A 13457-nucleotide genomic window follows, 5' to 3' on the forward strand; every position below is an offset into this window, starting at 1 on the left:
CTGTGACAGGACAGTGAAAGGGTTAACTGAGGGGGTTAAATTAAATGTATTAGGGAATATGTGGTGGGCAAGCTAAGGCTATCTGGGACTGATGCTAATGCAGTGATCAGCATAAAAAATCTGTACACCTGACATTGTGCCAGGGAGTGAAAGGGTTAACTGGGGGGTGATCAGGAGGTTAAATGTGCCTAACTATGTGATATGGTGTCAGTGTAGTGCTTTAACTCACAGTAGCTGTTGTCTCTTCTCACACTGGAACTGAAAAGGGCTCCAGGAGAGAAGAGACTGTCATTTCCCGTGCCTGTGTTTTGTAAACACAGGCACATGCAGTTCTGTGATTGTTCAGAACTGATTAGCAGGTCCAGACCAAAAATCATTGGCCTGGACCTGAAGACTAGTGATGGCCGAACGGTTCGCCCGGCGGTCGTTTCGCGGCGAATTTCGGTCGTTCGCGATCCGCACGTTCGCTCGCCTTTTCCCGTCGTTCGCCCTGGCGGACTTACGTGTTTAATGTGTAAAAGAACTTTGACCTATGATGACACGTCTGTCATGGGGTACAGGCCAGCCAATTGAGACATGACAGCACATGGACACTTGGACATTCCCCCTAACCTATAAATACACCCGATCCGGTGGCCATTTTACATTCTTTCTTCTGTCATTATAGGGAAAGGTTCCTGTGTGGAGTAGGGAGAGATAAAACGCTAGCTATTTGGTACACAAAAGTTCTTTTCAGGACTGGTATAGGTGTTAGGTGTATATAGGTTTGCTGTGCTACTGATTGTTGCAGCAGCCTGAGTGTCTTTTGTCAGTTTACAGAAAGGGAAAGGACGGTGTGTCTGCTGCTATTTTAGGGACAGCCAGATTAGTCTTTCATCATCATCATCATCATCATCATCATCATCATTAGCTGTTACTATCAGGTCCACAAAAGAGCTGTTCCAGTAACCACTAATCGTTCCATTATACTCTTTTGCCACTTTGTATAGGGACAGAAAGGAAGCAGTGTTGTCAGGCAGTGAGGGTCAGATTAAAGACTTGCTGCTACTATTAGTTCCACAAAGGTTCTTTTCAGGACTGGTATCAGTGGTACGGTAATAGGCTTGTACACGTATAACATTCTTTCTTCCAAATATAGAAAGGATATTATACTTGACTGCTGCCCTTCTGCTGCAGTCTGCTAAACATTCACAACTCACTTGTTCCACAAAAGTTCTTATAAGGACTGGTAACTTGGTCTAGGGTGCTACAGTACATAGGGTTCAGTGCGCCAGTGCGGTACAGTCTGCTGTTCTGTAAGGACCGCTATCAGTCCACAATACATAGGTTTGAGGTGCACCACTGCTGACTGCTGCCCTATACTGCAGCAGTCCTTCATTGGTATAGGGACTGACGTACAGTCTGCTAATCACTAACACACAACCTGCTTGGTCCACAAAAGTTCTTATAAGGACTGGTAACTTGGTCTAGGGTGCTACAGTACATAGGGTTCAGTGCGCCAGTGCGGTACAGTCTGCTGTTCTGTAAGGACCACTATCGGTCCACAATACATAGGGTTGAGGTGCACTACCTTCTTTCTTCATTTGGCTCACTTCCTTGTCCCAAAAAAGCACACCGTACTATATGCCCCTACCCTCCTCTTTGAAGAGGTTGAGCGGTGTCATATTTCTACTGGGGCTGCTTATGAGGGGATCACACCATCCCTGTGCTGTGCTGACTTCCTCCTGGGGGTTCTTGTTATGAGGGGATCACACCATCCCTGTGCTGTGCTGACTTCCTCCTGGGGGTTCTTATTATGAGGGGCTCCCACCATCCCTGTGCTGTGCTGACTTCCTCCTGGGGCTGCTTACGGTGCTGCTGTCAGTGCTGCATATCACGGTGCTGGTGTGAGTGCTTAATGTCACGCTTCTGATGTCAGTGCTGTATGTCACGGTGCTGCTGTCAGTGCTGTATATCACGGTGCTGATGTCAGTGCTGTATGTCACGCTTCTGATGTCAGTGCCCTCTATCACGGTGCTGATGTCAGTGCTGTATGTCACGGTGCTGCTGTCAGTGCTGTATATCACGGTGCTGATGTCAGTGCTGTATGTCACGCTTCTGATGTCAGTGCCCTCTATCACGGTGCTGCTGTCAGTGCTGTATATCACGGTGCTGATGTCAGTACTTAATGTCACGCTTCTGATGTCAGTACTCTCTATCACAGTGTTGCTGTCAATGCTGTATGTCACAGTGCTGGTGTTAATGCTTTATGTCACGCTGCTGATGTCAGTGCCCTTTATCACGGTGCTGTTGTCAGATGCCTCTATCACGATGCATGTGTCATTGCTGTATGTCACGCTGCTGGTGATCATCTCCTGCACCCTCTTCGTTGCCTACCCTGGTCCCTGACCTTCCCTCTCCTCCATTGCCTTCATGCGCTCCACAGTCCTGAATTGTCAGAACAATTTCCCAAATAAAAAAAGAATGCTTGTAGTTATCGATAGTGATGGACGAACTTCCGACGGGACGTTTCGCGAACGCGAAATGCGAACGGACCCAAACGTTCGCGAAACCGAACGTTCGCCGCGGGCCCCATTGACTTCAATGGGAGGCGAACTTTGCAAACCTTCATGTCGAATTTGCGGCCACGTGGTAATTATTAGGGGGTAAAACGTAGTCCCACCATCTGGACAATGACATAATACATGTATGAGGTGAATTTGGGATCGATAACTACAAGCATTTTTATTTTATTTGGGAAATTGTTCTAACAATTCAGGACTATGGAGCTAATGAAGGCAATGGAGGAGAGGGAAGGTCAGGGACCAGGGTAGGCAAAGAAGAGGGTGCAGGAGATGATCACCAGCAGCGTGACATACCGGAATGACACATGCACCGTGATAGAGGCATCTGACAGCAGCACCGTAATACAGAGCACTGACAGCAGCACCGTGACATACAGCGCTGACAGCAGCACCGTGACATACAGCGCTGACAGCAGCACCGTGACATACAGCGCTGACAGCAGCACCGTGACATACAGCGCTGACAGCAGCACCGTGACATACAGCGCTGACAGCAGCACCGTGACATACAGCGCTGACAGCAGCACCGTGACATACAGCGCTGACAGCAGCACCGTGACATACAGCGCTGACAGCAGCACCGTGACATACAGCGCTGACAGCAGCACCGTGACATACAGCGCTGACAGCAGCACCGTGACATACAGCACTGACAGCAGCACCGTAAGCAGCCCCAGGAGGAAGTCAGCACAGCACAGGGATGGTGTGATCCCCTCATAATAAGAACCCCCAGGAGGAAGTCAGCACAGCACAGGGATATCATAAGCAGCCCCAGTAGAAATATGACACCGCTCAACCTCTTCAAAGAGGAGGGTAGGGGCATATAGTACGGTGTGCTTTTTTGGGTCAAGGAAGTGAGCCAAATGAATTAAGAAGGTCTGTGTTCTTGATTAAAAAAATAGTTTATAGACATATACATGGTCTACTGGTCACATGTGTTGAATTCCTCCGAGATCCATGCCTCATTCATTTTTAGAAATGTGAGGTAGTTAACACTGTGGTGAGCTAGGCGAGTACGCTTATCGGTCACAATCCCCCCTGCTGCGCTGAACGTCCTTTCGGACAGGACACTGGATGAGGGGCAAGCCAACAGTTCGATTGCAAATTGGGCAAGCTCTGGCCAGAGGTCAAGCCTGCCCACCCAGTAGTCTAGGGGTTCATCACTCCTCAGAGCGTCCACATCGGCCGTTAACCCAATGTAGTCGGACACCTGACGGTCTAGGCGTTCCCTGATGCTGGATCCGGATGACACCTGTCGATGGGTCGGCTGAAAGAATGACCTCATATCCGAAGTCACCAACACATCTTCAAACCGGCCTCTTCTTGCAGGCGCTGTTGGATTGGTACCCGCAAATCCTTCTCTGGGAGTGGGAATTGCTCCTCTGCCAGCGCACGCAAAAGCAGAATGCAGCATTTCTCGAAGCAAGGCCTGGAAGTGCTGCATTCTGACAGCCCTCTGCGACGGCGGTAACATTTCCGCCATTTTGTGTTTGTACCGGGGGTCTAAGTACGTTGCCACCCAGTACTGGTCCTTGACCCTCATGCTTTTTATACGGGGGTCCCTATTAAAACACTGGAGCATGAAGGCCCCCATTTGCACTAAAGTGGAAGCGGTGTGGTGGCCTGGCTCCTGCTCATCATCCAGGATAATGTCGTCCTCTTCATTCTCCTCTCCCCATCCTCGCACAACAGGGATCCCAGAAAGGTTTAAAGCATGCTCTTCTTGCTCCTGCTCATCCGCCCCGGCACCATCCTCCTCTGACTCCTCATCAGACTCCTGTTGTTGACTTGTCTCAGATAGAGTAGCCCCCCCTGGGAATTCATCCAGCATTGCGACTTCCTCATCTTCCCGCTCCTGCTCCTCCACAGCCTGATCAATGACACGACGCAATGCACGCTCCAGAAAGAAGGCATAAGGTACCATGTCACTGATGGCGCCATGGCTGCGACTGACCAGTTTGGTGATCTCCTCAAATGGCCGCAGAAGTCTGCATGTGTCGCGCATGAGCAGCCACTGGCGCGGTGAAAAAAAACCCAGCTCCCCAGAACCGTTTCTTTCGCAGAGTTCATACAGGTAGACGTTAACTGCACGTTTCTGCTGGAGCAGCCTATCAAGCATATAGAAGGTTGAGTTCCATCGCGTCGGGCAATCGCAAATAAGACGTCTGACCGGCAGATGGTGTCGCCGCTGAATGTCAGCAAGGCGAGCCATGGCCGTGTAAGATCTTCTGAAATGGGCCGAGATTTTCCTTGCCTGCCGCAAGATGTCCTGGACCCCAGGGTATTTGACAAGGAATCGCTGCACGACCAAGTTTAAGACGTGTGCCATGCACGGCACGTGCGTGATTTTGCCCTGTTTCAATGCGCTAAGCAGATTGGCACCGTTGTCACACACCACTTTACCAACTGTCAAATTGAGCGGTGTTAGCCACTCATCTGCCTGTGAACGCAAAGCTGAAAGGAGTGCCGGGCCAGTGTGGCTCTTTGCTTCCAGGCACAACAGACGCAGCACGGCATGGCAACGTCTCACCTGGCATGTGGAATAGGTTCTGGGGAGCTTGGGCGGTGCAGTGGAAGAGACGCTAGCAGCGGAAAAGGAGGAGGCAGCTGAGGAGGAGAGGGAGGAGGATGGAGTAGGAGGAGGAGAAGAAGAGTCAGGCCTGCATGCAATCCGTGGCGGTAAAACCAAATCTACACGGGTGCCACGGGTTACATGCTTGACGGCCGTCAGAAGGTTCACCCAGTGGGCAGTAAAACTGATATACCTTCCCTGCCCGTGTTTGCTAGACCACGTGTCTGTGGTCAGATGTATCTTGGCACCGACACTGTGTGCCAGAGATACATTCACTTGCCGCTGAACATGGCCATATAGCTCTGGGATGCCCTTCTCTGAGAAATACTTCCTTCCTGGGACCTTCCATTGTGGTGTTCCAATGGCCACAAATTTGCGAAAGGCCTCCGAGTCCACCAGTTTATATGGCAGTAGTTGGCGGGCTATGAGTTCTGACAAGCCAGCCGCCAACCGTTGGGCAAGAGGGTTATCCGGCATCATCATTTTTTTACGCTCAAACATTAGGCCCACGGAAGCCTGCCTTTTTGCAGAAAAATGTGAGCTTGGCGTGATGGAAGGTGGAGTGGAGGACAATTGTGAGGAGAGAGGAGAAGGAGAAGTAGAAGACGAGGCTGGACGGTGAGAGCCTGCAGTGTGGCTTTGTGTGTTCCGTTGCTCCCACTGGGCTCGGTGATGGCTGCTCATGTGCCTTCTTAAGGCGGTCGTCCCTAGGTGAGTATTGGGCTTACCGCGACTAACGCGTTGACTGCAAAGATTGCAGATGGCAACGCTATTGTCAGCAGCGGACACGTTAAAAAAAGCCCACACTGCGGAGCCATGTGCCGGTGTCCTGGGAGCGCCAGATGTGACCGTACATGGTCGATGACTCGCTCCTGATACATTTGCAGTCTGCTTTGTCCCTGCTGTGCAATGTAAGTCATTGCTGCTTCTCCTCCCTATCTGCTGGTCCATATCTCCCTCTGAACTCCCCTCCTCTTCCTCTCTTGTGGGCACCCACGTGACATCACTAGACACGTCATCATCAACGTCACCTTCCCCACCGCTATAAGTAGAGATCTCGGAGTAGGCAGCAACACCGGGGACCAACCTCCTCCTTGGGCTGATCTGGGTACTGGCGTCAGACTGCTGAGTAGCGCTTGTTGCTACCTCCTCTTCCTGATCCAATACCAAGAGTGGCTGCGCATCAGAAATGTCCTCTTGATATGGATCGGAAAATAATTCCAGTGACTCAAGCGGAAGGTATGTGGTGGTGGTGGTGGTGGTCGTGTTGTTGGTGGTAGTGTCTTTGGGGGTGCACATAGCAGAGAGTGAAGAAGAGGGTGCAGATCGAGAGGATGAGGAGGGTGCAGAAGAGTAAGGCTGAGCGAGCCACTCAACCAAGTCTGGTGCATCCTTTAAAGTAATTGAACGCACCTTCTGCAACTTCCCACTTTGGCTCAAGCCTGTTGCTCCTGCCCTACCCCTACCACCCCTGCGGAAGGGCCTGCCTCTTCCTCTGCATGTCATTTTTTAAATGACCCTGTGACAAAACTCTTAGTCCCTATACCGCTGAAGGACTGCTGCAGTATAGGTGAGCGGTCAGCAGTGGTGCACGTCAACCCTATCTATTGTGGACCTATAGCGGTCCTTACAGAACAGCAGACTGTACCGCACTCAAGCCTATGTACCGTAGCACCCTATACCAAGTTACCAGTCCTTATAAGAACTTTTGTGGACCAAGCAGGTTGTGTATTAGTGTTTAGCAGACTGTACGTCAGTCCCTATACCGCTGAAGGACTGCTGCAGTATAGGGCAGCGGTCAGCAGTGGTGCACGTCAACCCTATCTATTGTGGACCGATAGCGGTCCTTACAGAACAGCAGACTGTACCGCACTCAAGCCTATGTACCGTAGCACCCTATACCAAGTTACCAGTCCTTATAAGAACTTTTGTGGAACAAGCAGGTTGTGTGTTAGTGATTAGCAGACTGTACGTCAGTCCCTATACCGCTGAAGGACTGCTGCAGTATAGGTGAGCGGTCAGCAGTGGTGCACGTCAACCCTATCTATTGTGGACCGATAGCGGTCCTTACAGAACAGCAGACTGTACCGCACTCAAGCCTATGTACCGTAGCACCCTATACCAAGTTACCAGTCCTTATAAGAACTTTTGTGGACCAAGCAGGTTGTGTATTAGTGTTTAGCAGACTGTACGTCAGTCCCTATACCGCTGAAGGACTGCTGCAGTATAGGGCAGCGGTCAGCAGTGGTGCACGTCAACCCTATCTATTGTGGACCGATAGCGGTCCTTACAGAACAGCAGACTGTACCGCACTCAAGCCTATGTACCGTAGCACCCTATACCAAGTTACCAGTCCTTATAAGAACTTTTGTGGACCAAGCAGGTTGTGTATTAGTGTTTAGCAGACTGTACGTCAGTCCCTATACCGCTGAAGGACTGCTGCAGTATAGGGCAGCGGTCAGCAGTGGTGCACGTCAACCCTATCTATTGTGGACCGATAGCGGTCCTTACAGAACAGCAGACTGTACCGCACTCAAGCCTATGTACCGTAGCACCCTATACCAAGTTACCAGTCCTTATAAGAACTTTTGTGGAACAAGCAGGTTGTGTGTTAGTGATTAGCAGACTGTACGTCAGTCCCTATACCGCTGAAGGACTGCTGCAGTATAGGGCAGCGGTCAGCAGTGGTGCACGTCAACCCTATCTATTGTGGACCGATAGCGGTCCTTACAGAACAGCAGACTGTACCGCACTCAAGCCTATGTACCGTAGCACCCTATACCAAGTTACCAGTCCTTATAAGAACTTTTGTGGAACAAGTGAGTTGTGAATGTTTAGCAGACTGCAGCAGAAGGGCAGCAGTCAAGTATAATATCCTTTCTATATTTGGAAGAAAGAATATTATACATGTACAAGCCTATTACTGTACCACTGATACCAGTCCTGAAAAGAACCTTTGTGGAACTAATAATAACAGCAAGTCTTTAAAATTACCCTCACTGCCTGACAACACTGCTTCCTTCCTGTCCCTATACAAATTGGCAAAAAAAGAGAACGATTAGTGGTTACTGGAACAGCTCTTTTGTGGACCTTGATAGTAACAGCTAATGATGATGATGATGATGATGATGATGAAAGACTAATCTGGCTGTCCCTGTAGCATACACCGTCCTTTCCCTTTCTCTAAACTAACAAAAGACACTCAGGCTGCTGCAAGAATCAGCAGCACAGCAAACCTATCAACACCTAACACCTATACCAGTCCTGAAAAGAACTTTTGTGTACCAAATAGCTAGTGGTTTATCTCTCCCTACTCCACACAGGAACCTGTCCCTATCGTAACAGAAGAAAGAATGTAAAATGGCCACCGGATCGGGTGTATTTATAGGTTAGGGGGAATGTACAAGTGTCCATGTGCTGTCATGTCTCAATTGGCTGTCCTGTATCACATGATAAACGTGTCACCAAAGGTTAAAGTTCTTGTATACATTAAACACGTAAGTCCGCCGCGGCGAACGACGGAAAAAGGCGTTCGAACGTGCGGACCGCGAATGTCGGAAATTCGCCGCGAAACGACCGCCGGGCGAACCGTTCGGCCATCACTAGTTATCGATCCCAAATTCACCTCATACATGTATTATGACATTGGCCATGTGGTAGGACTATTATTTCCCTGCTAATAATCACCTAGTGGCCGCAAATTCGCCCTAAAGGTTTGAAACGTTCGCCTCCCATTAAAGTCAATGGAGCCCGCGGTGAACGTTCGGTTTCGCGAACGTTCAGCCCCGTTCGCGGTAAGCGTTCGCGAAACGTCCCGTCGGAAGTTCGTTCATCACTTCTGAAGACTGGTTGTGCTGGATTGAATCACAGCACTGCCAGGCCAGTGGACACAGGAGTGGACTGCGGATCATATACTAGGTACCTAAACTTGCACAGAAGAGCCACCATATGTATACAGTATATGGTTGGCAAGTGGTTAAAGAGGTCCCACAGAAGCCAGTTGTCCATATCCAAATGTATTTTTTGACTAGTGAATACGTTTTTTTTTTTTTTTTTTTTTTAATTAACATTCAATAATACATTTTAGCCTTTTATTTATTTATTATGTTTTCGTCATTTTTACTTTTAAAATATTTGTTTCCATTCTAAGTTGAAGTTAATCTTGATCCAGACACTGCACATCCAGACCTAGAAGTGTCGGAGGACCATAAACGGTTGTCTCATACACCTATTAGAAAAGATGTACAGATGAACGACAGAAGATTTGACACACAACTTTATGTGGTAGGAGCTGAGCCTTTGAGAAAAGGTAAATGCTATTGGCAGGTGAATGTGCAAAATGCAGCTCACTGGACTATTGGTGTTGCCCGTGATAATGTAAACAGGATAGGGAAGATAAATGTCTTACCAAAGGAAGGCTTTTGGACGATAGAAAGAATAAATAATGACTACAAAGCACTTGCTAATATAAATGTCCCAATCCAAATCTTTGGAAAACTACAAACAGTTGGGGTCTATGTAAATGTGAACAAGTGTAAACTCATCTTCTTTAATAATGGTAATGGCAAAATACTCTACAAATATGAAGATACATCACTAAATAAAGTGCCTTTATTACCATTTTTCTCCATTTGGACTCCTGCTGAAAGTATTCATCTATGTTCTAAAGATTGTCCTCATTGTGTACCTAATGTCAGCAATAAAACAACAAACATCCTACCACAAAACTTTAATCAGAACAATTTGGACCAAGTCTAAATTAAAAAGATGCCATGAATAGATACAAAAATATAATATATTTGCTGGACCAATAATTGTGGGAATACAGAATCTCTTCTTCGACTATTGGAGGTCCTAGGTGATGAAACGAATAAACATTTTACTACACAACTTTAATCAGTACAATTTTGATCAAGTTTGTGTTCCTGCCTAAATGGATAAAAAATGTGACATATTTGCTGCCATTTGCTGGACCTACAACCATGGGAACACAGAATCTCCATTTTGACAATTGGAAGTCTTAGGTAATCCAGAGTTATGTGCATGTTAGAATTTTCCAGGACCATCAAGCTTCTCTGTAGAAATAAACTCACCAGAGCCTCTACATTTCAACCACCAACACAAGGTCTGAGCCATATCTTTATAACAAGACTTTTGCAAATTTAACCTGCATCTACACTTGCCGATGAATGCTGATGTCATGACTGCTTCACATACTTAGAATAAAGATCTTTGAATATGTTACATGAAAAGGAGACAGACTTTAATCAATGTAAAGGAATCAAGATCAATGAGAGGGTTATATGTGTGTGTGTGTGTGTGTGTGTGTGTGTGTGTGTGTATATATACACACACAGTATATCACTTTCCTATAGTTTATTCAGTTTCGGGAACCATTACCATAATTAAAGGCAAAAAATTGTTTTAGTTTCCTCACTTTGAAGGACTTTTCTCTTACTTCTTGTTTTGGCTATGGGACGGGAAATAAGGGGTAATCTCCTCAATGGGACACAGATGTCAAAAAATAACTGACAAAGGTAATAACCCTCCCCTAAGTTATCCAAAAAAAAAAGCCTATAGTTCTACTTTAAAGTGGTTGTAAACCCTTACAACACACTTTGACCTACAGGTAAGCCTAGATTAAGCCTTACCTGTAGGTCCAAGAAATATCTCCTAAACCTATATGGTTTAGGAGATATTTTCCCAAAGACAGGCACCGCTGTCTACGGTGCATGCGCCGTAGACAGCGGCGTGCAGGCGCACTGAGCACGGCATCGTCAACAACGAAGATGCCGTACATGTCGGCTCCTGTGCGCATGTGCGGGAGTGATGCCATCGCGGCTTCGCCAAATGACAGCGGCGGAGCTGCGAGACCCCACCGAGAAGATGGATGCACTGGACTACAGGGGACAGCGGTGACTTCGCTGGCTCCTGTGTCAGGTAAGTGACACATAATGGACTACTATGAGATGCATAGTAGTCCATTATGCTTTGCCTTTGCAGGGAATGAAAGAGGAAGTAAACCCATCAGGGTTTACTTCCTCTTTAACTTCATTGATATGCTTTGTTTTGCTTATACCCAGATAGAGAACAATTGTGCTGCAAAAATGAGTTGCTAAGCTATTGCTAGACTTGCCAGGCTTCACAAGTTTGTTACAAGATTGCATAACTCCAGATCAACATTCTTTGTAAACATTCTGCAAGTCTGCTACAAGTTCTGGTTCAGTTCTGTTGTGCAATAGTCATCCCACCAAAGGGGTCACTGTAGCTAAATTTTCATGCTCTAGACTTGCAGAGCTCTTGCTATAGACCAGGGGTCAGCAACCTACAGCCCGCCGGCCGCACCCGGCCCTCCGCCGCTAAATATCTGGCCCTTGTCAGGCCGGCGGCCCCACCGAGTGAAGCCGCGACGGCAGGATGGGCTCAGGCAGCGCAGCGGCACTGTGACAGGGAGAGAGAGGTGAGCTTGAAGGGTGTGGGGTGCCCAGCTCAGGTCCGGAACATACCAGTACCTGAGGGACATCCAGGGCCAGCCGCCGGATTGACTCCGCTGCTCACAGCAGAGCAGGAAACCGAAAACACTGTCTCTCCTGTACAGCAGGGGAGAGAGAGAGTTAAGAGGAGCAGCACTAAATGGAGAACTGGAATGGAACTGTCGGAGTAAACTTTCTACTTTAATCAGCAGGTGATTGGTTGCTAGGTGGTCCTAGCAACCAATCATTAGCTTGTTAATATGAAAAATTAACTCCAGCAGTTCACCCCCTCTGTTCAATGCTGCTGTCTCCCCCTCTGCATGAGTAAGGTAGGAAGGGGCAGAGCTGGGGCGGTGTAATATGCAGGGGTTCAGAGCTGGGGGGGCTGTGTAACTTGCAGGGATCCAGAGTTGTGGGGGGCTGTTTAATGTGCAGCAATCAAGAGTCATGGGTAAGGGGGCTGTGTAACATGCAGGGGTCAAGGGCTGGGGGGCTGTGTAATGTGCAGGGGTCCAGAGCTTTTGGGGGGGGGCTGTGTAACATGCAGGGGTCCAGAGCTGTGGGGAGGGCTGTTGTATAGTGTAATGTGCAGGGGTCCAGAGCTGTGGGAGGGAGGGCTGTGTAACCTGCAGGGGTTGTGTAACATACAGGGGTTGTGCAACATACAGGGGTCTAGAGCTGCGGGGTGCTGTGTAACATGCAGGGTTCCAGAGCTGTGGGGGCTGAGTAATGTAAAGGGGTCCAGAAGTGCAAGGGGGTGTGTAATGTATAGGGGACCAGAGGTGCGGGGACTGTGTAATGTAAAGGGAACCAGAGGTGTAGGAGCTGTGTAATGTGAAAGGGGCTAAGTAATGTAATGCTTTGTATTAGTAAAGTGAGGTAAACCTGTACTGTTATTATTACTATGTTAGGATTATTATTATTATCTTCATTTATTAGCAGGTGACTGTTGCCCTCCATGCATTCACATACCTTGAATATGGCCCGTAAGTGAAAAAAGGTTGCTGACCCCTGCTGTAGACTCACCACTGCAACCTTGCACTTTTTTTTTAAACCTTCAAGTGGCAAAGCAAAAAAATCCAGATAGCAAGCAATTGAGCTGCAAGTTTGAAAATGACTTGCTAAGCTATTGTTAAACTTGTCAGGCTTCACAAGTTTGTTGCACAATTGCCACAAGTCTGCATTATATGACTCCAGGTTAACTTTCTTTGCAAATATCGCAAGCTCTGGTTCAGTTATGATGTGCAATAGTCATCCCACCACAGAGGTCACTGTGGCTAAGCTTTGCCCCCTGCTGTAGACTTGCGGGGCTCATGCTGTAGACTTGCAGAACTTTTGCTGTAGACTCGCCAGTCGCCACTACAACTTTGCTCTTGCTAGAGACTTGCCACGCAAATTTGCTACAGATTGGAAAGGTGTCAACTAGAACTTGTGCTTGAAATGCTCTGCAAGTGTACAACTTGCCAGTGAAAATGTGCAGCAGGTTAACAGACTCACAATTCAACCGCAAATGTGTGGCAAGTTATCTTTGCTATTTGGGTACCAACAACATTGTTAATGGTAAATCATACAGATGACATTACACTGAAACTTTTTTCATATTTTAAAAAAAAATACGGTTAAATACCTTTTTATTATGTGAATGAAAATATATTGTATAATTTTTATAAAAATTACATTGTTATTAATCATTGTATATTATTATTTTTCCTTGTAAAATGTGTTTATTCTTTTGAATAAAATAAAGGAGAACATTTTTTTTTTGTGGAGGAGCCCGGAGAGACGACACCCCTTCCCCCCCCCCCGCCCCTTCCCATTCCCCTGTCCCCCCCATGCCTGTCCCTTTCT

The 13457-nt window shown here is 47.6% G+C and overlaps 1 protein-coding gene across 1 annotated transcript in view; it reads left to right on the top strand.

Moving 5' to 3' along the window:
* Positions 1 to 12065, top strand: part of LOC143942247 (butyrophilin subfamily 1 member A1-like) — an 86057-nt gene extending 73992 nt beyond the window's left edge. Inside the window, exon 6 of the mRNA XM_077463493.1 lies at positions 9287 to 12065. Coding sequence (XP_077319619.1) covers positions 9287 to 9894 — 608 coding nt within the window. The 3' untranslated portion in view covers positions 9895 to 12065. The remainder of the gene's footprint in view (positions 1 to 9286) is intronic.
* Positions 12066 to 13457: the final 1392 nt, after the last annotated feature.

The sequence above is a fragment of the Lithobates pipiens genome, unplaced genomic scaffold, assembly GCF_037356315.1.
Source record: "Lithobates pipiens isolate NorthernLeopardFrog02 unplaced genomic scaffold, aLitPip1_a1.2 Scaffold_30, whole genome shotgun sequence".
NCBI lineage: Eukaryota > Metazoa > Chordata > Amphibia > Anura > Ranidae > Lithobates > Lithobates pipiens.